Consider the following 23,785-nt stretch of genomic DNA (forward strand, 5'->3'; position numbering starts at 1 on the left):
CTGCCTGAGTGAGGGGCTGAGGGCTGTTTTCAGACTGAGCACAGCCCCTTCAGGTTGGGGGTTTCTACTGGGGTGCCTGGCCAGCCTGGGTGAGGGGCTGATGGCTGTTTGCAGGCTGGTCATGCCCCCCAATTGGGACCCTCACCCCATGGGTGTGTGGCCTGCCTGAGTGAGGGGCTGAGGGCTGTTTTCAGACTGACCACAGCCCCTTCAAGTTGGGGGTTTCTACTGGGGTTCCTGGCCAGCCTGGGTGAGGGGCTGATGGCCATTTTCAGGCTGGCCACACCCCCTGGCAACCCAAGCTCCCAGCCTCTCCTTTTTTTTTCTGGGATTTATTTATCTTCTATAATTGAAACTTTGTAGCCTTGAGTGAAGCCCAGGTCAGGCTGGAAGCCTGGGTTGCCCCTGGCAACCCAGGCTCCCAGCCCCTCCTTGAGCAGGGGCCACCACTGGCTAGAAGCAGGTATCTGGGATTTAATTATCTTCTATAGCCCCTTCAAGTTGGGGGTTTCTACTGGGGTTCCTGGCCAGCCTGGGTGAGGGGCTGATGGCCATTTTCAGGCTGGCCACACCCCCTGGCAACCCAAGCTCCCAGCCTCTCCTTTTTTTTTCTGGGATTTATTTATCTTCTATAATTGAAACTTTGTAGCCTTGAGTGAAGCCCAGGTCAGGCTGGAAGCCTGGGTTGCCCCTGGCAACCCAGGCTCCCAGCCCCTCCTTGAGCAGGGGCCACCACTGGCTAGAAGCAGGTATCTGGGATTTAATTATCTTCTATAATTGAAACTTTGTAACCTTGAGCAGAGCCCATGACCAGCCAGGGCAGGCGAAAAGCATGGCTTCCTCCACTGCTGGGGGAAACCCAAGCCTCCTGCTCCCTCCAGCTCCATGGCCTCTGCCATCTTAGCTGGGTTAATTTGCATACTTGCTCCTGATTGCCTGATGGGTGTGTCTTGAGCGTAGTGGAGGGATGGTTCATTTGCATGTTTCTCTTTTATAATATAGGATACTAAACATGCTTTATTTTTTAATTTTTTATTTTATTGTTTAAAGTATTACAAAGATGATTACATGTCTCCTTTTTTTTCCCCTTGACATTCCCCCGGCCTCCCCTACCCCCCAAGTGTCTTGCGTCCATTGGTTATGCTTATATGCATGCATACAAGTCCTTCTGTTGATCTCTTAACCCCCCCAACCTTTCTTGATAACTTAGACATTATTATGAGTACTAGTTATTGTACTATGCTAGAATATGCTATACTGTAATTGTGCCCTTAGGAGCTATTAAGATGGATAGGAATTCATAGCTCTATATTAAAAGGCCATAGACTCTTATGCTCTTTAAGTTCTGAATTTTCTGTGTAATTTTCTTTGGCTCCCTGTGCTGTCAGTTTTCATGTCTCAGTGTTCCTAGTGATTGTGACTCTAAAAGTGTTTCTGCTTTCTCTTCATCTGTGATTTGCTAAGTAGTGGGAATCAAATAGCCAAGCTTTTTAGAGTTCTTTATCAAAAGTTAATTCTCTGTCAGCGAAGGTACAGAAACTTTTCAGCAGCACAACTGTTAAGTTGAGAGGCCTTTTCAAGATATCGACATTTTATGGTAGTCTTCTGGAGTGCTGATCTTGCCAGAAGATAAGCCTCTTGGGGAATAGAATCATGCTAAGTAGACTGAAAAGTTCACTTTTTATTAAAGCACAATGTTATCATTATTATTCACTTATCTCAAACATAAAGTATGCTGTGATCCTAATTTTACTCTATAGTGTGGCAAGATTAGGCTTAAAGAGTATATTAATTGCAGTACTGATTACTGTAACTTATTCTTATATTTACTAGAATTCATTGTCTTCAGTTTTGGAACATTTGCTTTGCAGTCGATATTTTATTTTTTAATTTTTTTCTTTATTGAATAAGGTATATTCTTTTCTTTTTTTAAAAAAAATCTTTATTAATTAAGTTATTACACCTGTGCCATTATCCCCACATTACCCCCATCCCCCCCCCCACTTATGCCCTCATCCCCCTGTTGTCTGTGTCCATTGGTTAGGCCTATATGCATGCATATAAGTCCTTTGGTTGATCTCTCCTCCTTACCCCCACCCTCTCCTACCTTCCCTCTGAGGTTTGATGGTCTGTTCTTTTCCATCCATGAGGGGCTGTGCGTTCCCTATACATCATTGTAGTGCTTCTGCCTGCAAGTTTTTTCAGGGTCTATACAGGTGTGCCATGCTCCCAGAAAGCCTGAGGTGTGCAAATACTGATTTGTCAAAAATAGTGAATAAGCTGAAACCGGTTTGGCTCAGTGGGTAGAGTGTTAGCCTGCAGACTGAAGGGTCCTGGGTTTGATTCCGGTCAAGGGCATGTACCTGGGTTGTGGGCACATCCCCAGTGGGAGATGTGCGGGAGGCAGCTGATCGATGTTCCTCTCTCATCGATGTTTCTAGCTCTCTATCTCTCTCCCTTCCTCTCTGTAAAAAATCAATAAAATATATTTTAAAAAAATAGTGAATGAATTGTATGTAGGGAGACTTTCAAGTCAAATTTAAACCCCTTTAATAATGTGCTTCACTACCACATTTCAAATTGCTTCCTATACTTAACCAAATTTGCAATGAAGTTTTAGTAACAATTATCTCATGAAAATGAGGTACATCTATTGCATATGTGTCACAGTTAAGGTAGAAAATTGGAGTTGTTTCTTTAAATGGAACAAGTAGCAAATCTATTAATTATAGCCTTGTTTATACTTCTACAAAAATCATGATTATTTGTCTAAACTAAGTCCTCTTTGCTTCCTTAGAAGCATCATTGCCTAGCTCAGTGAGAATTTATACACTTGAATTTCACACATGGAGGTCATTTGTTCCCATATTACACAGATTCCCAATAGATACCAATCTGATATAATTCTGAGAAAATGGCAGTTAGGATCATGTTGTAGCAAATTTGCCTATCAAATGTTTATCCTTCAAATAGAGCTACAGACAGATGCCTAATCAATGGAATTGTGAACAGTGGTTTCCTATTTAAAACATTACTCACGTTATATCTTCATCAATAAGAGATATGTCTTTTGTTACCTTGTATTCATTTAACTAATGTTTGAATTTTATGTGTTCTTCCTTATAGGAATCCCAAAATCTGACTCCAGGATTTACCTTACAAAGTAGGTGCTTTTTAAAAAATTCTTAGTCCAAACTTCATGCCCTCACCTCCCTCTCCCTCTTGTCTTTTCTACTTAATGTCATTGAAATATAAAGTAACAATAACAAAAGTCATATTGCGATATATCCAATTTGTTTCTTTTTTCATCTTTTATTAATGGGAAGATGCTCTAAAAAGTGTAACTGGAAGGGCTGCATGTTTTAAGATCAATTTAATTCAGAATAATCATTTGACAGTAAAAAACATGGATAGTAATTATATGTGCCCTTTCTTTTCAGAGTGGAATGACCCAACCAACAGAGCTTCTACAAAGTCAGTATCACTCAAGTCGTGAGTACTTGGGTTTCCAAAATAGGTTTCTTCAGGGACATTTGACAATGAAATGGTGCCTTAGTGCTAAGTGAATCTTTTTATCTTTCCTGTTCCTTGAAAATATGAACCTTGACTCATAATAATATGGTGTTTGGTTAGAGGTGAGAATGAGATTTACCATGATAAGCAAGTAACAGTTAAAATGAACGATATCACCATTAGACCCTCTAATGATATAGACACAGGCTGGGCAAATACTTGGGTTATGGAAACAACTGTGATTCTTGACTAGTTGTTTGAGCATTGTGTAATTTCAGCTACAGACATTATATGCAATATTCAGCTACCAGTAACGATGGAGAAAAGACACTTCTGAGCAGCCATGATTGGGCATATATGTTGAGTCGATTGCTATGGCCATTCATCCTGAGAATTCACCATTTGTAGATCATCTGGAGACTGTATTTTAAAGCCAAACAAAGGCGGTCAGGAAGAGATAGAATAAAAGATTACATGGTAATAGGTTGAAGTTCAGAAGCCAGGGCCCTGAAATTCACTCAGTATTGTCTTCATTTTTTATTAATGTTAACTGAAAGAGGGATATGGAAAAACCAATTTTCTCAGATTAACTATTGTAGATTGTGTAATATCCATTTGTCCAAGAATATATCAAGGGAGTATTTGTCTCACAACTCCTTTTATTCCTAACAATATAAAATAGGAGCCGACTTTTCAATGTAATAGTCACATACTTGAAAATTTTCAAAATGAAATAATTTATGACGTTCAATTGGCCTAACGGCACACTTGAAATGAATATCTCACCTTTTGAAAGATCACAAATAATTGCATAGAACAACTTGTAATGATTCCCAAATAGACTGAGACTCAGAGAAAGTCAATATCATTTCCATGTTCTTGGTTCTGTTTAGAAGCAAAGCACCAAAAGCCTTAACCCCATCACCCATTATCTTATTTTGTTTTCTGGCCTTCTATGCTGTGCCTTCTAGTTCAAAGTTCAGTTTTAACAACCAAGAATTCTCCATTTAAAGAAGTGAGAAAAAATAAGGGGAGGGGTATAAAAAACCATTACCCTGATTTAAAGACCAAATTATATAGAAACCTATAAATCAAAATCAACTTTGATATTATTCATTTTGTATTAATCACATTTTAAATTGCCCTCCCACTTGTTATGCTAATAAACAATAGATTTTATCCTCCTACTTTGCCCCATTCCCACTAAAATCAATAAAATTTACACACACACATGCACACACACACTTGCACACACACACGCACACACACACACATTTGTGCACTTGAGATTTGAGAAATCAATGTAGATTTCTAAACATGAAAAATATAAAAATATTTTCCATTATAAAATGATCTTACTCCTAAAGCAAGAGTATTAGGCTCCCACTGTGAAATACGTTGATTTCCATATTAACCCTAAAATACCATTATTTCAATAGTTTGTGACTAACAGAAATAAACTTATGAATCATGGTTTATAGTTTGAGGCTGCGTTTCCAGAAAATAGCACTTCATAACACAGGATATATACTGCATTCAATAGGTCCAAGGTTTTCTATAGGAAGCATCAAAAACACTGGAAGACACTGGGTCTATTTTATCAATGAGCTGCTTGCTCTCTGTTTAGCTACCTGGTATAAAGTCCAAGTATTGTCCATCAGACTTCAACTGAAGTAAGTTCTCTTTGTATTGTAGGGTATGGGATAGCTAAAAGTTATAAGAATTATTTTCACTTTTAGCTTCCCAATTTTTTTCAGCTTAGCTATTACTATCATTTTCCCATATTTTAGTACAGTGTGCTATTTAAGCCATCTTCTAATATTTTATATTTGGCAACTAACAAAATTGTGAGTGTAGACAGATTGTTGATGGCTGGAGCTTGGTGGAAAGCAACCCCTAGTAGGCCCTGCTACAGAAGAAACACCTTCCCATGATCAGCAAATATCCTGGATATACTCCTGCCACTTACTGCAGTAGAGAGAGATGATTCTTGTAAAACAAAATTCCTTAATTACTGGTGTACTTTATTACTTTCTCTCATCTTTGCCTCTTTTCACTAGTTATAAAATTGCAGATATTACATTTCAGCCTGTATTGTTTATCAGCACTGCATGTCTGGGTACCAGGTCTGAAAACACTGCCCAAATTTGCCTGAGTGCAAGCTAGGAACCAGCAAGGCTTGCTCTGTGTTCTTGACAGCCACTGCTGTCTCTGGGCCTTTTAGAGAACTGGGTCTTTCTAATGCTCAGTGTACTCCATTGACACACAGTACATTTTATGGGGGGTCCATTCATGGGTTAGCATCCTACCTAGTCCAACTGGAATTCTCACTGCACATGAGGCAAGAGCATTGGACTGGGGGAGTTTTAAGACCAGGGTTTGAACAGATATGGTATTGGGGGGAAAGCACTGACCTAGTATTCAGAACATGTGAGTACTTGGGTTTCCAAAATAGGCTTCTTCAGGGACATTTGGCAATGAAATGGGGCCTCAGTGCTAAGGGGAATTTATTTTTATTTCAAAGTATAAAGATAGAGCCCATTAAGGCTCTTTGCAATTAAGCAAATTAATTTGCATGAGTGTATGCATGCAGGTACACATACAAACACTTGTCAGAATTCAAATGTAGATAGTCATACTCTTTAGGAATTAAACTTAACAACCTAAAAGTGCTTTTAACTTTAACCCTTAACAATTTTTACAAGAAAGAAAAGCTAACAGATTTTTATTTCCTCAGCTTATATGAGTCTGGGTTGTATTATAATCTTGGAACAGGCCTTACCCAACCAGGCCTTCTAAATCTGAGTTCCTAGCCTCCCTATAAAAAGGTCTCTGTCCACAGAAAGATGGTGGAGAATGGGCTTATGAAGGTCAAATTATATTTCCCAGACTGTAGAGTTGTATATTTGTATAGTAATACCATGCCTGTTCTTATTCTAAAAGAGCCATATATTTCAGTTACAAGATTCAGGGATTAAATGGACACATCAGATATTGTATTACTTTCTAGTTGCTTAATGAAGCCATTAAGGAATGATGGAGGATAAAACTTAAACCAAACCCAAAGAACTTGAATTTCTTGAATTGGATCGCTTCATCTAGTTGATAATAATATCACATCAATACAGTGGCTTTATAAACATATATCACCTAGTTGGAAATTTTATGTGTCATCATAAATAGGAACAGATAAGATATATTTGGTGGCCCTAAGACACATTTTCAGACAGCATCCATGAACTCAAAGGTATTCATCTAGTCAACCCTTTATTTAAGCTAATTTTGTGAATGCTATTAAAAAGATGGCTGCTCTAAATAACCAGTTCTTTAGTTTTACTTGCTTGTTAGCATCTGGACTCTGTTCAGTTGGAAACCATCCAGACACCCTTTTTATTATTAATGATTAAGGTATTACATATGTGTCCTTATCCCCCGTTGCCCCCACCCCCCAATCATGCCCGCACCCTCACCCTCTGTTGTCTGCATCCATTGGTTATGCTTATATTCATGCAAACAAGTCCTTTGGTTGATCTCTCCCCCTTACCCCCACCCTCCTCTACCTTCCCTCTGAGGTTTGAGAACCTGATCGATGCTTCTGCCTCTGGACCTGTTTTTATTCATCACTTTATATTGTTCATTATAATCCACAAATGAGTGAGATCATGTGATATTTATCTTTCTCTGACTGACTTACTTCACTTAGCTCCATCCATCCTATTGCAAATGGTAGGAGTGCCTTCCTTTTTATGGAAGCATAGTATTCCATTGTGTAGGTGTGCCACAGTTTTTTTAATCCACTCACCCCTATGTTCATAGCAGACAATTTACAATAGCTAAGATTTGGAAACGGCCTAAGTGCCAGACACCCTTTTAATCAAGCAAATCCTATGTTTTAAGCCATGCTATTGAAAATACCTAGAGTTTCCATAAATGCCCAATATAAAGGTGTATGTTTTTTCATTGCCATAAAAGCAGTTCCTCCACTTATGGTATTAGTTACAAGTTTGAAAACATCCAAGTTATTGACCCAGAGAATTGATGAAAAATTTAATGGAAACAGACTAGTTGTATCCACCTTTAGTTTACTTGTGGGTGATAGGTATGAACACCACATGAACAAATCCTTAGAACACTACTTAGGAGGAAAGGAATTATACTACTATAGGAATGCCAGAAGTCTCATACAATAATCATTGTTCTATTAATCACATGTGCCAGGCTATGCCTGAGGGCAATTCCAGGTACTTTTATATGCCTCACCCTATTACACTTGCAAACCATCCTGGAGGAACTCCAAATGATTTCCATTTTACAGATGAGAAAATGAAAACTAGAATACAGTCCCTCCACATGAAATGTGCATAGTACAGTGGGAAGACAAACTGACCATGCACATTTATCTTGAACGGACATTTTGGCTATGAGAACACAGAAGGACCAAGTAAGTTACATTGCTTCCTGATGGGAAAACTTGAAAGCAGGCTCAAAGCTGTACAGGCTCAAAGCCATCTCTCTTCCCACCCTGTACAGGTTGCCCTCCCTCAGGGGATCTGATGAGTTCAGGGATTCGGTACACCATATTTAACCTTTTAAAAATGGAGAGAATCTTCAAATGGATTTGTAGAGATGAAATTGGTGGAAAGGAAGTCCTATAAGAATTTATACCTCTTTGTTTTAAATGACACAAAATCAAGTAAAAATTGCTTAAAATAAAGCACTATCTATAAACTTTTCTCTATGTGGTCTGAAGATTTCATTACAATTGAGAATAGAAAGATTATCAGAATGTTTTCCAGTTTGTTGTAACCAATAACAAACCACACATTATTTCCTAGATGAATTTTGAAACTTTTTACCCTCAAAAAAGTTCTTCACATTCATTACAATCCTGACCATACTTCTATAAAAATTATCATCATCCAAAGTGTTTCCTTTAGGACTCTTTTAAGACTCTGATTTGGGATTTGAAAACTACAGTGTCTTATTGCAGAGCAATAATCCACATCTCTAGCAATTTTGCATACTCTTCCCTAAATAGGTATTTTATCTGCTACTTAGATGCAATTCTGGTTGCAATGTGACTGTGTAATGAGGCAGGGGAAAATGACTGTTATTTTCTTAATCAGATTAATTCTTAATCAGCATACATGATTTAGTACTTGGAATTTAGAAATAGTACTCATCATTTTGGTTTTTCAAAGCAAGACTAAACTCTCCTGTTAAACTGGTAATCTCAGTGACTTTCACTGGTTGCAGCCATTCTCCTTTTCAAACTGAGATGTGTGCCAATTCTAGCTTTTAATATGCCTGGAATCTCAGAGCTTGCCAACTTTTCCTAAGGACTTAATATACTTTTGGAAGTTCTCCACCACATCAGGGACAGCCACCTGGGAGCAGAGAAAACAAAATTTGGCAGTCTGTTCAAGCTGTGAATTAAAGGTAATTCGCAGTTTGAAATGAATCAGCATAATGTTCTTAAGAAGAGTAATTAGACATCAAGAGGATTTTATTTTGAGTATTGTATATTGACTAATGTGACAACAAGCAATATTGGCATTTGGAATGTTCACAACAAGAAGCACTGAAACTGCTGGTATTTGACAGGCGCCAAGATTGAAAACAGGGGCTCTTTCAATGGGAGCTGTGGATTTCCACTTTCATTATAAAGGCTAAAAGCATAGATGTTTTTGCTCAGGTAGCATAAATCTTGGAAGATCAGATTTCATTTTTGTGTTTTTGTTCATGTGCCCAAGATTCTGTAGATTTTGAGACACCTTTGTAATTAGAAGCAAATGCCTTTTTCTCTCAGGAAAAAGTCAAATATTTCTACCTGATTTGCCTCCATTTTTATATTCATTCATTCACACTTTCATTTCTTTAAACAAAAATTAATTATGCTCCTATTGTTTGTAAGGCTCTACACAAGGCACTATGGTAAGTCAAGGTGAAGTACTTCACATCCTCCCCTCAAGGAACTCACAATTAGGGAAGTTCAGATTTGCACTGATAGCACCAATACCTCAACAAACTCATATTTATTGAATGCCTACTATATGCCAGGATCTTTCTCTGTTTACAAGCCCACATGAATCACTTTTATTATATTCTACAGTAACAGAACCTAAAATTCAGTCACATTGAGTGAGTTACCCAAAGGGCCACATAACAAAGCCAGAACAGGGCAAACTCAGAGGGTATGGTCGTAACCTATAATAAAGTCATTTATGGGCACTTTGGAGATGGTCCTACTGATTTGAAGTCAGGTCTTACCTTGCCCTGGTGTTAAGCCGAAGTGGACAACCACAATGGAGGTGACAATGGTCTGTGTCATTTTGGTTTAGATCAGGTAAAATATTAGATCTGAATACTGTCAGTGAGTTAGGTCTTTTTATACTTCACTTGCCGATGTGACATTCGGTAAGCAAGGTCGATCCTCAGCCCAGGGCCTTTAGCTAGATTGTGTCACCATGCCTGGAAGATGCTCCCTTTGGGAAGCAAAAGGATCCATGACTGAAAGGGACTTATACCACCATATAAGATCTCTATAAGATTAATTTCAGTAGACTGTGATACAAACAGCATCCTACTCAAAAAATATCAATTTTGCCATATTGAAGTGAAAAGAAGAGAAATGATATTTGGATTTGTTTCTATTAGAGGTTCATCCATAACCTTTCATGCTTATCAATGTGTTTGATAATTGAAAACTTGCTTTATATCCTCTAACAAATATTCCTAATGTTATCAACCAATAGATTATTTCTAAGTTTTCAACATTTTGAACAGTAATTTGGAGTGAAGCAAATAATGTTGGTGAAAAACATTGAAGTTAATAAGTGAGGAAAGAAAGTTAAAATGATTCCAGTTTTGTGACTGAAGATAATAGTGTGATAACACACACATATGCACCTGTGCAAACACATGCCTTGTATTCAAGAATATCAAGTCGCTCTGATGCTGTCTAATGAGCTGCGTGCACACACATACACATTCTTTTTGCAGTTACTTGATTGTGAATTGCTACTGTCAGGGCGACTTTTCATGTGCACAGTGAGTACTCACTGTAAAGCACTTTCTACACAATGCATTATCCTCATGTGAGTGTCACAGCAATCCTGTTATATAGCCAGGTGAAAAGAAACCAGGCTGAGGAAGAGAAGATATTTGCCCAAAGTCCCCCAACTAGGGAGTGGCAGAGCTGCGAGTGGAAACCAACATTCTGCACTCCCGTTACAATATGCTGTATTGTTTCCAGATTCCCCAAATGGCAACAGGGCCAAAACTCATCAATCAGAGTTCTGAGAAATCTTGTAGTGCCAGGTGAATAAAATATAGCAGCAGTGTAGACAAGGTCATGGATCATTCCTAGAAGTTAAAAAACAACAACAAAAAACCACTGAGACTGAAGTAAATGAAAAGGCATATCTTCCCTGCTTATAAACTATTCATTTTGGTTTTCCATCCTATCAAATGTTTCACAAACAGCTAGATTCTTTGCCACAATTATGTTATCAAGAATGTTATGTTTAAATTAGTAGCCCTGCACATGAATCTGTATGCAAGTAGCTTGCTGCCGCTTGCCTCAGCTGGCCACCTGCCCACCTGCCCACCACTGCTGGTAGCTCTCCACTGCTCCTAGCCCACTTCCCTGCCCTCCTGTAGCTCCCAACCACTTGTAGATTGGTCACAACATCACAGCATAATGGATAATTAGCATATTCCTCTCTTATTATATAGGATTATATAGGATGGTTTTCTCTTGACACCTTCCCAGAGCTGCTATAACCCCTTCCATTTTGCTGATGAGTGGTAGATGCTTGCACAATAACATCTGTAAAATCAGTCAAAAACTCTGACAAATGGCTTTCTTTGTGATTCATCCATCCACTTTAATAATGAGGACCAAAAAGGGAAAAGGTCCCAAAATGACCTAATTGACATCTCCAAATATGCTGCCAAGAGTGGGACAGAGGGATGGAGTAGGGTGGTACTATGGTATGCTTTATAAAAACCAAATGAAGGAAATTTATATTCTTTGTTGCCCTGTGGAATTTTGGCACCCAATATCTACTAGGACAACCCCTAATACACTGCCTGGTCCTTGGCTAAGGCTTCACAATCCCTGAAAGAGTTATGAGGGAAGAAGGATGGTAAAAGGTAATGATTTATACAGAAACCAACCTATAGTTCTGCAACCAGCATTAACCAGTTTCAAAGTGATTTCATTTCTGCATATATTGGCAACATTTAAAAAAATCTATTTCTAGATTTTCAAGAGGAAAAATTTAAGTACCTTATAATACATAGAAATTATCTAGGGTATCTGAATATTTTAAAGGTCATTCCAGGTTTCTCCAAAATCATTTTCATATATCATCTAATGCAGAAAGAAAGGAGGCAAAAAAAAGAAAACCTGCATCTGAGGAATGTGCTTGTGTTATTAAAGCCACCGCACTTCTAGGCACCTTCTATATGCCAACCACTGTGGCAAACATTTTACAAGAATTAACTATTTCATCCTCAAAACAACTCTATGAGATAGGATAGCATCATCATTGCCACAACTACCACTAGCACCATCATCACCAGGGTTGTCCTCTCTAGGGCTCAAACATCCTAAATCCCCATGGCTTCACAGCTAATGCTAGTGTTAACTATAGAAACCAGCTTGCCTGGTTCTGTGCACAGTGCTATTTCTCTGGGTCAATCATTTCATCATCTTTCTTTTTATTTCTTATTTTATTTTATTTATTGTTTAAGGTATTACAAATAGTAGTATGTAGCCCCTCAACCCTGCCCTACCTTCCCTCTGTAGTTTGACAAACTGTTGAACAAAAATAGATAGAGGCAAAGAAGCATCGAACAGACATTTCATCATCTTTCATCTTCATAATACTCCTGTAAGATTAAACTAATTTTGAGATGGAAATTTAATCTCAGAGCAGTTAAATGACTTGCTCAAGATCACATACTTAGTGAAAGAGCTGGAATTTTACTCTAGGATTTTTAGATTACAAAACTCAAACTTTTATTTCTTTTATTATTTTTAATTTAAATTCTTTATTGGTTAAAGTATTACATAAGTCTCCTCCCCCCCACCATTGACCTCTTCCTGGCCACCCTCACCCCCAGCACATGCCCTCAACACCCCTCCACACACACACTATCTATGTCCATTGGTTATGCTAACATGCATGCATATAAGTCCTTTGGTTGATCTCTTACACCCTCACCCCCCACCTTCCCTCATGGGTTGGACAGTCTATTCGATGCTTCTATGACTCTGGTTCTATTTTGTTCATCAGTTTATGTTGTTCATTATATTCCGCAAATGAGTGAGATCATGAGATATTTATCTTTCTCTGACTGGCTTATTTCGCTTAGCATAATGCTCTCCCGTTCTATCCATGCTGTTGCAAATGGTAAAAGTTCCTTCATTTTTACAGCAGCATAGTATTCCATTGTGTAGATGTACCACAGTTTTATAAACCACTTATCTGCTGATGGGCACTTAGGCTGTTTACAAATATTAGCTATTGTAAATTGTGCTATTATGAATGTAGCGGTTCATATATCCTTTCTGATTGGTGTTTCTGTTTTCTTGGGATATATTCCTAGAATTGGGATTACTGGGTCAAATGGAAGTTCCATTTTTAATTTTTTGAGGCAATTCCATACTGTTTTCCACAGTGGTTACACCAGCCTGCATTCTCACCAGCCAAACTTTTATTTCTTATACTGTATATGCCACACCTATACAATGTTACAATTGAACAATTATTGCTGAGAACAGAGGCAACACTGATAATAATAATACTTTCAAATTATAGGACATTTTCCATTTCCACAAATTCTTACATTTGTTACATTTGGTCTTTAATTAATCCTGGTAGCCAGGAGAAAAAGGAGATAGTTATTGCCCCAGAAAGACCTAAGCTTCCATGTCTCCACTTCTGGGTGGCTCAAATCCCAATCATTTCACTTCCTGTCTTGTGACTTGATGAAGTCATGTGGTACTATCTGAGCCTTTATTCCATCATATATAAAATGGACATGCAATATTACTCAGACTCCTTAGTGAATTGTGATGACATTGAACGAGCTCCTGCATGGGCATTGCATTCAATTATTTGCATTACTTCACTCCCCATGATAGAAGTGAGGGAAGTCATGCTCAGATGGCTTAAGTGAGGTGCCCAAGATCACAGAATGCATAGTGCAGCAAGGTTCAGTCCCAAGTCTCTTGAGTGTAGTTTTCTTTTTGAAAATATCCACCACTACTTCTCAAGTGTTGTGTTGATGTGGTTTGAATCAAAGGATTAATTCCCAATGCTTACAGAGAGGAATTGACTTAAAATCAATCATTATGTGTACCATTCCTCTCCCAGTTCAATTAGATATTTCTAGCACATATATTTCAACATGTTGACAAGAGTGAGTACATTTTATGACCCACCTACTCACACCAAGGTATCATTTTATTTAATGATAGTTTGAACATTTGTAGAAGAATTTGTAAACTTAAAAAAATCACATAGCTTTTATAATATCAATTAGAGATGAAATTTGGATGAGGAGCACCCCTTATCTTCATGCTTTTTTGTGGGTGCTTATTCTGAGATTGAAGAGGGCATAAAACTAGTGATCTGTCTTGACCTTTACTACTGGATTAAAATGCCAGGTTGCTGCTGTGGTAACTATACTTAGATCCTGGCAATCAGTAAGAAATTTGAAAGTGCATTGCTACCATAAAAATTGAAGAAAGGTTGCTTGCAATTTTCAGGGACAGCCTCTTAATTGAAATTGTCTGCCTTTTGGTATACTAGAAAGAGTTTGTGTGTCTGCTGGAGGTAGGGCATAAAAAGTGCATATCTTGATGCATATTTTTAAAACATGAAAATGGCTGTGGTTTGAAGCAAAGCTGTTTTCTGCATGAAATTTAAATCAACTTCAACTCAATCTATACTATTTAGAAATAACTGTGCTATTCAGTGTGTCAGAAAGCCAAGATGCACAGTAAAGATGCAAAAACACTTAAAGAAGATACCTCTGGGATACAACCTAGGCAAACCAGAAAACAACATTATTGAGTAAATGATAGGCAGTGAAAGAAGAATCCAGAAGGTATCAATCATTCTGAATTAATATTCACATTTTGATTTATTCTTACATTCCTCAAACCATATTGAAAAGGTAGTATCATAAGAAGAAATATAAATATGAGTGTGCGCATATGTGTGTGCATAGGCACATGTAAGTCTGTGTGCAATTTAATCATGGAAAGCAATATAATATAGAAATTGAACTGGACTAGGTTGCCTGGGTTCAAATCCCAGCTCCATTATCATTTAGTCATGTGATCTTGGGCAAGTTACTAAAACTCTGTGTCACTCAATTTCCTCATCTGTATAGTGTGAGTAGTAATAGCACCTAAATGATAGGACAAAATGATTAAAGTGCTTATCACAGTTCTTGGTACATAGGAAGTTCTTAATAGACATTACCTGTTGTTATGCTTATGATTATTACTGTCATTATTACTGAGTGCTCTGAGTCAGTGACATTTACACTATATTCTAATTTTCAGCCACTTGGGAAGCCTTGTACTCCATTTCTTGATTTGTCCCAGAGGTTCCCAGTTGGAGCAAGACCTCTTTAGAACTACCAAATGTGGTATACATTGGACATTTCCTCTGTTGATCCACCTATCCCAGCCCCCAAGTATAAAAATGAAGAATTGGTAAAATGTCTTAAATGCATATACTTTTGGTACTAGGCACTTCGTGCTCCTTCTTGTTCATCACAACATCTTATCATAGTCACAGTTGCACTTTTAATTATATGATTTTTTAAAATATAGGAGTTATTAAGTGTCAGGCACTATGCTGAGTGTTTTATATCCACTAGGTAATTGAATATTCACAAACCAATGCAATGTAGGCACTACTATTACCAACATTTTACATAGGAGGAACTGAGGTTCATGAACTGAAACTATGTTCTCACAACCAATAACAGTGGATTCATGTCATTTTTGGGGGAAGGGGGTATAAAGGAAAAAATAACTACCTCCATTTGCAAACAAAAGAAACATTCATAAGCCTATAACATCCACACCAAAACCATGAGAACTAAGCGACTTCAGCAAAGTCACAGGATACAAGATCAACCTATAAAAATCAATTGTATTTCTATGCTAGCTATAAGCAACAAACAATTGGAAATTGAAATTCTATTTACAATAGCATACAAAAACATAAAATACCTAAGAGTAAATTTAATAAAATATGGTCAACTATAAAACAGGGCTAAAAAATTGAAAAATCCTCTATAATAATAAAAGCATAATATGCTAATTAGACCAGACGACCTTCTGGACAAAGCCTGGGCTGCAATGGAAGCCTGGGTCCTGGGTGCCTGTTGGTGGCTGGAGGAAAGCCCGGGCCCCAGGTGCCTTCCATTGGCCAGAGGGAAGCCTGGATCCCGGGTGCCAGAAGGAAGTTGGTGCCAGCAGCTGGGGGAAGGAAGGCCTACCCTTGCAAGAGACCAGGCCAGCAGGGGAGGGAGGGCAGTCGCGGGGGACCAGGTCTGCAGGTGAGGGCTGTTAGGAGTGACCAGGCCAGCAAGGGAGGGCAGTCAGGGGCAACCAGGCTGGCAGGGGAGGGCAGTTTGGGGTGATCATGCTGGCAGGGGAACAGTTAGGCATCGATAAGGCTGTCAGGGGAGTGGTTAGGGGGTGATCAGGCTGGCATGCAGAAGTGGTTAAGGGCAATCAGGCAGGCAGGCAAGTGAGTGGTTGGGATCCAGCAGTCCCGGATTGTGAGAAGGCTGTCTGACTGCCCGTTTAAGCCCAATCTCCCGAGGGGTCCCAGATTGGAGAGGGTCCTCACACAAGATGAGGGACAACCCTTCAGTCCACAAATTTCGTGCACCTGGCCTTTAGTATATAATAAAAGCCTAATATGCAAATTGACATAATGGTGGAATGACCAGTCACCATGATGTGCACTGACCACCAGTGGGTAGATGCTCAACTCAGGAACTGCCCTGTGGTGGTCAGTGCACACCACAGGGGGAGCATCGCTCAGCCAGAAGCCGGGCTCATAGTTGGTGGGCACAGTGGCAGTGGCGGCAGCCTCTCCTGCATCTGCTGCAACCAGGCAGTTAGGAGTGAGGGGTCCTGGACTGCGAGAGCCCCAGACTGTGAGAGGGATGTCTGACTGCTGGCTTAGGCCTCTAGTACCTAAATAAATGGAGATATACTCATGCATTAAATGATTGTATGTGGTTAAGTTCTCAATTCTCCCCAAATTTACAGATTCAGTACAAGTATAGTAAAAATTCCATTAGGTTTTCTTGTAGAAATTGGCAGACATATTTTTTAATTTATATGGAAATGTAAATGACCTTGTTTAGCCTCAAAGCAATTTTATTTCATCTTTCTGTGTTCTTTAAAATTTTTATTTAATTCATTTGGGTGGTGTTGATTAATAAAATCATATAGGTTTCAAGTATACAATTCTATAATACATCATCTGTATGTTGTATTGTGTGTTCACCATCCTAAGTCAAGTCTCTTTCTATCCCACTTTCTCCACTTTACCCCTTTCTATCTCATCCCAACCCCTTTTTCCTCTTGCAATCACCATACTGTTCCCTGTGCCTATGAGTTGTTTATTTTTTTCTTAATCCCTTCAACCTTTTACAGCCAGCCCCCAATCCCCTTCCCCTCTGATAGTTCTCAGTCTGTGTTCTGTGTCTATGAATCTGTTTCTATTTTGTTCATTTTGTTATTTAGATTCCATATGTAAGTGAAATCATATGGTATTTGTCTTTCTCTCACTGGCTCATTTCACTTAGCATAATGCTCTCTACATCCATCCGTGCTATTGTGAAAGGTAAGATTTCCTTCTTTTCTACAGCTGCATAAAATTCAATTGTGTAAATATACAACTGATTTTTAATCCACTCATCTACTAATGGGCACTTGGGCTGCTTCCAAATCTTGACTATTGTACATAATGCTGCAATGAACATAGTGGCACATATATTCTTTTGAATTAGTGTTTCTGGTTTCTTTGGATATACTCCCAGAAGTGGAATCCTTGGTCATATGGCAGCTCCATTTTTAATTTTTTTGAGGAAACTTTATACTGTTTCCACAGTGGTTGTACCACTCTGCATTCACTGGGTTCATGTCTTGAACCTGTGTCTGGCTAACTCCAGTTAAAACCCCTGAACCTGGATTTTCTACAAACCTGTGGAATATCCAACCCTAGAATCTACCAGACTCAATTGTCTTGTGAAATAACACCTCCTCAGAGATAACAGAAGACCAAAACTTGACCAAAGGATATTATCTGCCCTAATTCCCAGGATAGCTTCTCACCTTTTGTAAAATCACCACTTGAGTAACTTCCTGAGTTATAACTGTGGATTGCTTTGGTATACACACACACATGAATAACTGCTTCTGAAGTATTATAACAAGCACATTATCAGTTTTATAATCAGGTGGAACAGAATCCTTTTCTAAATTCCCATTTTTGTGCATGCACAAAAGAGAATTCATCTGAGTAAGTAAACATGTGAATAAAATGTCAGGAACTAGCCCCATCCTTCTGTGAAATAAACACTTTACTCCCTTGCCTAGGCAAATCATTCCTGATACTGCATATCTGCTTCTATTTCCTTTGTCTAATAATGAATTTCAGACTGCCTTTAATTATGATCAGGCTTGACTATGAATCCCTTGATTTTTTTTTCTGGGAGTAAAATAACATTTAAATAGGTTTTAAAAATAAGAATGAAATTTCAGAAGACAGGCTATTGTAGAACACACTGTATATCAAAATATAAGTATGAGCATGTAGTTGTAAGAGTGTCTTAATAAACACATTGCTGAGTGAACTATGAAAAATAATCCACTGAGGTGCCATTTTCCTTTACTCCTAAGCACTAAGTTAAGAGAGCATTGCCATAAAGTAGATATGCACTGTTAAAAATATTTGTGTGTGTTTTCAGAATATCTTTTTCAGACCAAATAGACTAATGTTTTTCCTTCCCTTGCTAGGAAAAATACAGTGTAAGGAATTTAAGTAAGTGATATATCAAAAGAAAGTTTAAAACAGTTTTAGAAGATAATTATGAGCAAAGACTTACCTTTAGCAAGTTGATTCTGAATATGATATAAATTAACTAAATCAAAGAGGTTCAATTAAATCTTTCCAATATTTTATATAATTTAGAACTTGAAATCCATTGTATTTGTTAATGGCACCTTTATTATTAAAAGAACCTAAAATTGTAGGTAAATTAATATATCAGTACAAGTAAATGTGTTCTGGAAAGTGATCGTTCTCTAGACAGCATGAATTATCCTGGTTAAGATACCACCTCTGTGGGAGAGCAATTCTCTCAAACACCATTCTATACATAAAGTTTTATGTAAAACTCCTATAAATCCTTATCCAAAATTTTAGAATAATAGAAAGTATTCCTAAACATACATCCTTCTATTGCTCTTGCTAAAACTTTTAGATATGGATTAAAGTAACTTGACTTTAAAATATGTTTAAATTAATATTTATTGTCTTTTAACTCTGTATTAAAAATTTTGGTGATATATAAAGAGACAGTTCATTGTCCACATCAGGCCATGTCAAACCATTTCCAGTTTGAAGTCATTAAACAATTCTCCACATTTGAAACTATAGTGTAAAACCTTTTTCTTAGTTTAATTCGAATAATGTAAAATGTGCATATATGGAAAAGTTTCAAGACAATGTTTATCATAAATTGAATTTCAATAGCTCCTTCTTCTCAAAAGAAGGCAAGGGACAAAGTAGATGAATCATGACAGTCTCTCATAATGAAAAAACTGAGAAAATGACCATTCACATGCCCACTCCATTGAAGTGTAATTTGGCTGCTTGATAGTTATCACTGGATGATTATATCTCACAATTTACATGGAAGAGAAAAAGAAGACATACAGAGATGTTTTTTTTTTCACTTGAAACAAACCTGTCACGAAAATTCTAGCATATATTTCCAAACAGAATAAAAGGTAATTTTTCACTCTTAAAAAGAATCCTTCACTTTGAAAATTATTCACTGAGTTTTCCTCTAAATAAGAAGCTCATCTCATGCATTTATAATATGGTTTGATTTTCAAAACATCAATTTACATGCACTTTCCAGAAACAAATCTATTGTGCAAAGTGATGCTTACTTGTATAGCATTAAATATATTTTTTTTAAAAAAATTGGAGTCCATGGCAAGAGTTTGCTCATAATTAATATTAATTATTTATAGTCCAATAATTTTTGCTAACACAAGTAGAGATAGAGATGCTGCAGGCTGCTTCAGAAGTTGTTCCATAATGTTCATTCATAATTAGTGAAATGCCATATTTTAGCAGCAATCATATACAACCTTATTCTTGTTCTCATGGGAACCTAATTCTTCAATCCCTTTCCCCTCATTCCATGAGCTGAAAATCTAGAAACAAATTAGTGAGAATATTAGAGCAGATTTCATGACTTAACATTTGAAATAGAATGTAATCTTTGGTGTGCAGAATATTCACACCCAACATGAATTGGACAGATCAATAACTAAAAACGTGGCATAACATCTCTCAACACATGATTTTTTTAAAGAACCCTCTGTGGAAAGGTTACCTTGGAATTATCATTTCAAATATAGTAAAATGCCTTTGAAAAGGGAGCCAGGGCTGAGCTATGCAACATCATTTGAAATCTGTGCATCCAGGAAGTGTAAGCACATCTGGAGTGCAAAAGACACACCTCCCTGCTTTCACTGGGATGTTTTCAATAAGGTGCTGGATGGCTTGGCTTTTTAAAGTAAATGTATTTAGTCTTTTTTGGAGAGAGGGTAAAACCACGCAGGGACATTTACAGAAATACAGAGATTGACTGTTATGTGCATATCAATTCTTCTATGATGCTTTCTTTAGGGAACTCGTTTCCTCTACATGAAAATAAACAGCCCCAGAAATAAATACAAGCATTTAAGTAAGCCCCCAAATAACTTGGCTAAACAGTTTGAACTTCCATATGGAATTGAGCTTGAACAGTATATCAAAGGTTTTTCTGAGCTGATTATACAGGGTAAATCCTGGATCTGTTATTTGTAGAAAATTGATTTCAGATATTTTTTAAAAAAATATGCTTTTATTGATTTTAGAGAGAGAGGAAGGGAGAGGAATAGACAAACAGAAATGTTGATGGGAGAGAACATTGACTGGCTGCCTCTTGCATACTTCCCACTGGGGATCAAGCTCGCAATCTGAACATATGCCCTGACCAGGAATCAAACTGGCAACCTCTTGGTTTATACATCGATGCTCAACCACTGAGCCACATTTGCCAAGCTCAAATATTTTTAATGTAATCGTCTCAGATAATTTTCAAGAACATGTTATGCTTCTAAACTTTAAAAAAAAGAAAAGGTCAATTTCTATATTCCATTGTGACCACCAGGCCGGTTGGCAAGAGAGTTAAAAATGTGGCTCTGGATGATTATTTTGAAATTATCAGTATATTGACTCTAACCTCCCAATTGAAAATCAGGTTTTTACTGCACTTTAAAAGGATTGATTATTAGTGTCAAAAATATCCTTGGAAACTTTGGCTGTATGGTTTTATTTATGCCATGCAAATGATGTCAATATTTGAGGCAAATATATTCAGAGGGAAAGAAAATAACCTCTTTTCTTTCAATTATGTGGATGTGTAAGACAAAATTATTTTAGATATGAAATAATCTAGATTTCACCTTTTCTAAATTCTCTAAAGTATTACTAAAGTAGTTACCAAAGAATACTGTTATTCAGAACAAAAAGGATATTTATGATCCAATATATTTGGGAACCAGTGGGTTAAAAAGAAACAAATTTTTTTTATTGTAGTAATTTTTTGAGCCTTTAATATGCTAATATTCACTGTATTTCTACAGAAAGAGTTAAAATAGGAATTGTTTCCAAAACTAAGTTGGCGTTAGAGTTTTTTCCCCAGAATTCCCTCCTGACATTGTGGGGAATTTCAGTCCATGGAGATCTGGATAACTAAGTCATTACAGAGTTCTCCATGCATACAGGGGTAGACAAAAGTAGTTTAATAATAATAATAATAATAATAATAATAATAATAATAATTACTAAATAAATTATACAATAATAGACTGTGTTTCACAGACTCACAACTGTAAACCTTCTTTTGTCTGCCCTTGTATGTAGACTCAATTTCAATATTTACCTGGAGTAGAAATGCTCATTACTTTTTATCTTGCTACCCTCACTACACTTTTCCTCTAGTTGCCCCACCAGCTGAGAAAGTATGTCTTAAGTCAAATGTCCCTTTTAGGCAACTTAGTGAAATTCCAATTTTTATTCAAAACAAGTGGAGACTTTATTTTTGTATTAACAATATTGAAGGTGTTCTCAACTCCCAACTTTCACCCTGAAATTTCTTCTGTGAAAAGCCTTTTGTTAGTTTTTTGTTTTTCTTCCCAGAATACCTGCAACTGTAAGTTGTCTCCTTGGTGGTTGACTACACCCACAGATTGTCTTCCCTCATTGTGGGGAGAAAAGCTGACTGAATAGAGAAATAAATGTTGTATACTCACTGAACATTCATGAGAGATAATTTACTACCATGTTTTATAAACCCAGGGATTGAATATGCTTAAGAGCTTTTTATTAGATATTGCCGAGAGAGATAATAGTTCTATTATCCTGGTGGTTTTTGAGACCATTCAGAATGCTGGCATTATTGAAAATGTAGTAATGAAGTCAACTCTCAAATCAAAGTATGTGGATTGTACATTTCAAACTGCGTCTCCCAGTTAACAGCTCTGGACTGTCCTCCACCTTTCCTTTTTGTGAATATGTGTTTAGACTGCAATCTTGCATAACATTAGATTGAGAAAAAACTTTGGGAGGGAGGTTGCATTACACACAATCCAGAGTCTAAAGGAAAGAATATCCCATTTTGCCCTGGTTTTCTGTGTGCTACTAGGCTGATATATTCCCTCCTAAACAGCCAAATCTTATATTCAAAGCCAAGAATGTGTCCTTTTTAGAAGTAACTTGATAAAAAATCTCCTATTATTAAAAGCACTTAGTATATAGTTAAGCTTGTATAAGACCCTACACTGGAATTTCTGATCTACACAATTAAAACAAAGATTTTTTCCATGTACAGAGTACTCCATTTAATTATCATTTTAAATTACTTTATTGACTAAACAGTTATGAACCCATTTTAGAATAATCCCTGTAACATACAAGTAATTTATAATTTTTATTATGTCTTATCTCATTCACATCTGAAGCTTGATAGGACATAAAAGTACTCAAAATAGTAATGGGTAGCAGAGATAAGTTCTGATTAGTTTACTCTTTCTGCCTTTACCAATTACATATTGTTCTTTGTATTTTTTCCTGATATATACTAATACTCATAATAGTAATATGCATTATGTAAAACTTGTAGAGAGAGAAAAATGGTTCAGTGATTGTATTTGGAATCTATACTACCTATACTAATAAATTGGTAATATGCTAATTAGACCAGACATCTTCTGGACATCCTTCCAGACAAAGCCACTGTGGCGGGGCCAAGGCAGAGGCAGTTAGGGGCAATCAGGCCATCAGGGAGAGCAGTTAGGGTGATCAGGCCAGCAGGGGAGAGCAGTTAGGGGTGATCAGACTGGCAGGGGAGCAGCTAGGGCAGGCAGGCAGAGAAGTTAGGGGCAATCTGGCAAGCAGGGAGAGCAATTAGGGGTGAATCAGGCAGGCAGACAGGTAAGCGGTTAGGAGCCAGCAGTCCCAGATTGTGAGAGGGATGTCCAACTGTGGGATCAGGCATAAACCAGCAGTCAGACATCCCCCGAGGGGTCCCAGATTGGAAAGGGTGCAGGCCAGGCTGAGGGACAACCCCCATGCATGAATTTCATGCACCGGGCCTCTAGTCAAGTAATAAAGTACCAAGATGGCCCCCAAAGTTCCTTCCTGTCCTCTGTTGTACACACTCTGTTACCAACCCTTGAGTGTGCATAGGCCTAGTGAATAGCATGGGAGGTTATTCCCGATTAAGTTACTAATCAATTGATTTTTAGTCATTCAAGCAGGAGAATATCCCTTTTGAGTTCGGCTTGACCTAGTGTGTGGATTCCTTTAAAGGACAGTAGATTGGAAGAGACACATCACCTGCTGTCTGGTAAAAAGCACACAGCACGTTTGAG

The 23,785-nt window shown here is 37.6% G+C and overlaps 1 protein-coding gene across 1 annotated transcript in view; it reads left to right on the forward strand.

Annotated features, from left to right (window-relative positions):
- Positions 1–23,785, forward strand: part of AFF2 (AF4/FMR2 family member 2) — a 180,040-nt gene that overhangs the window by 11,655 nt on the left and 144,600 nt on the right. The window contains exons 2-3 of the mRNA XM_015558416.1: positions 3,127–3,163; positions 3,441–3,474. Coding sequence (XP_015413902.1) covers positions 3,127–3,163; positions 3,441–3,474 — 71 coding nt within the window. The remainder of the gene's footprint in view (positions 1–3,126; positions 3,164–3,440; positions 3,475–23,785) is intronic.

The sequence above is a fragment of the Myotis davidii genome, unplaced genomic scaffold (genome assembly GCF_000327345.1).
Source record: "Myotis davidii unplaced genomic scaffold, ASM32734v1 scaffold350, whole genome shotgun sequence".
NCBI lineage: Eukaryota > Metazoa > Chordata > Mammalia > Chiroptera > Vespertilionidae > Myotis > Myotis davidii.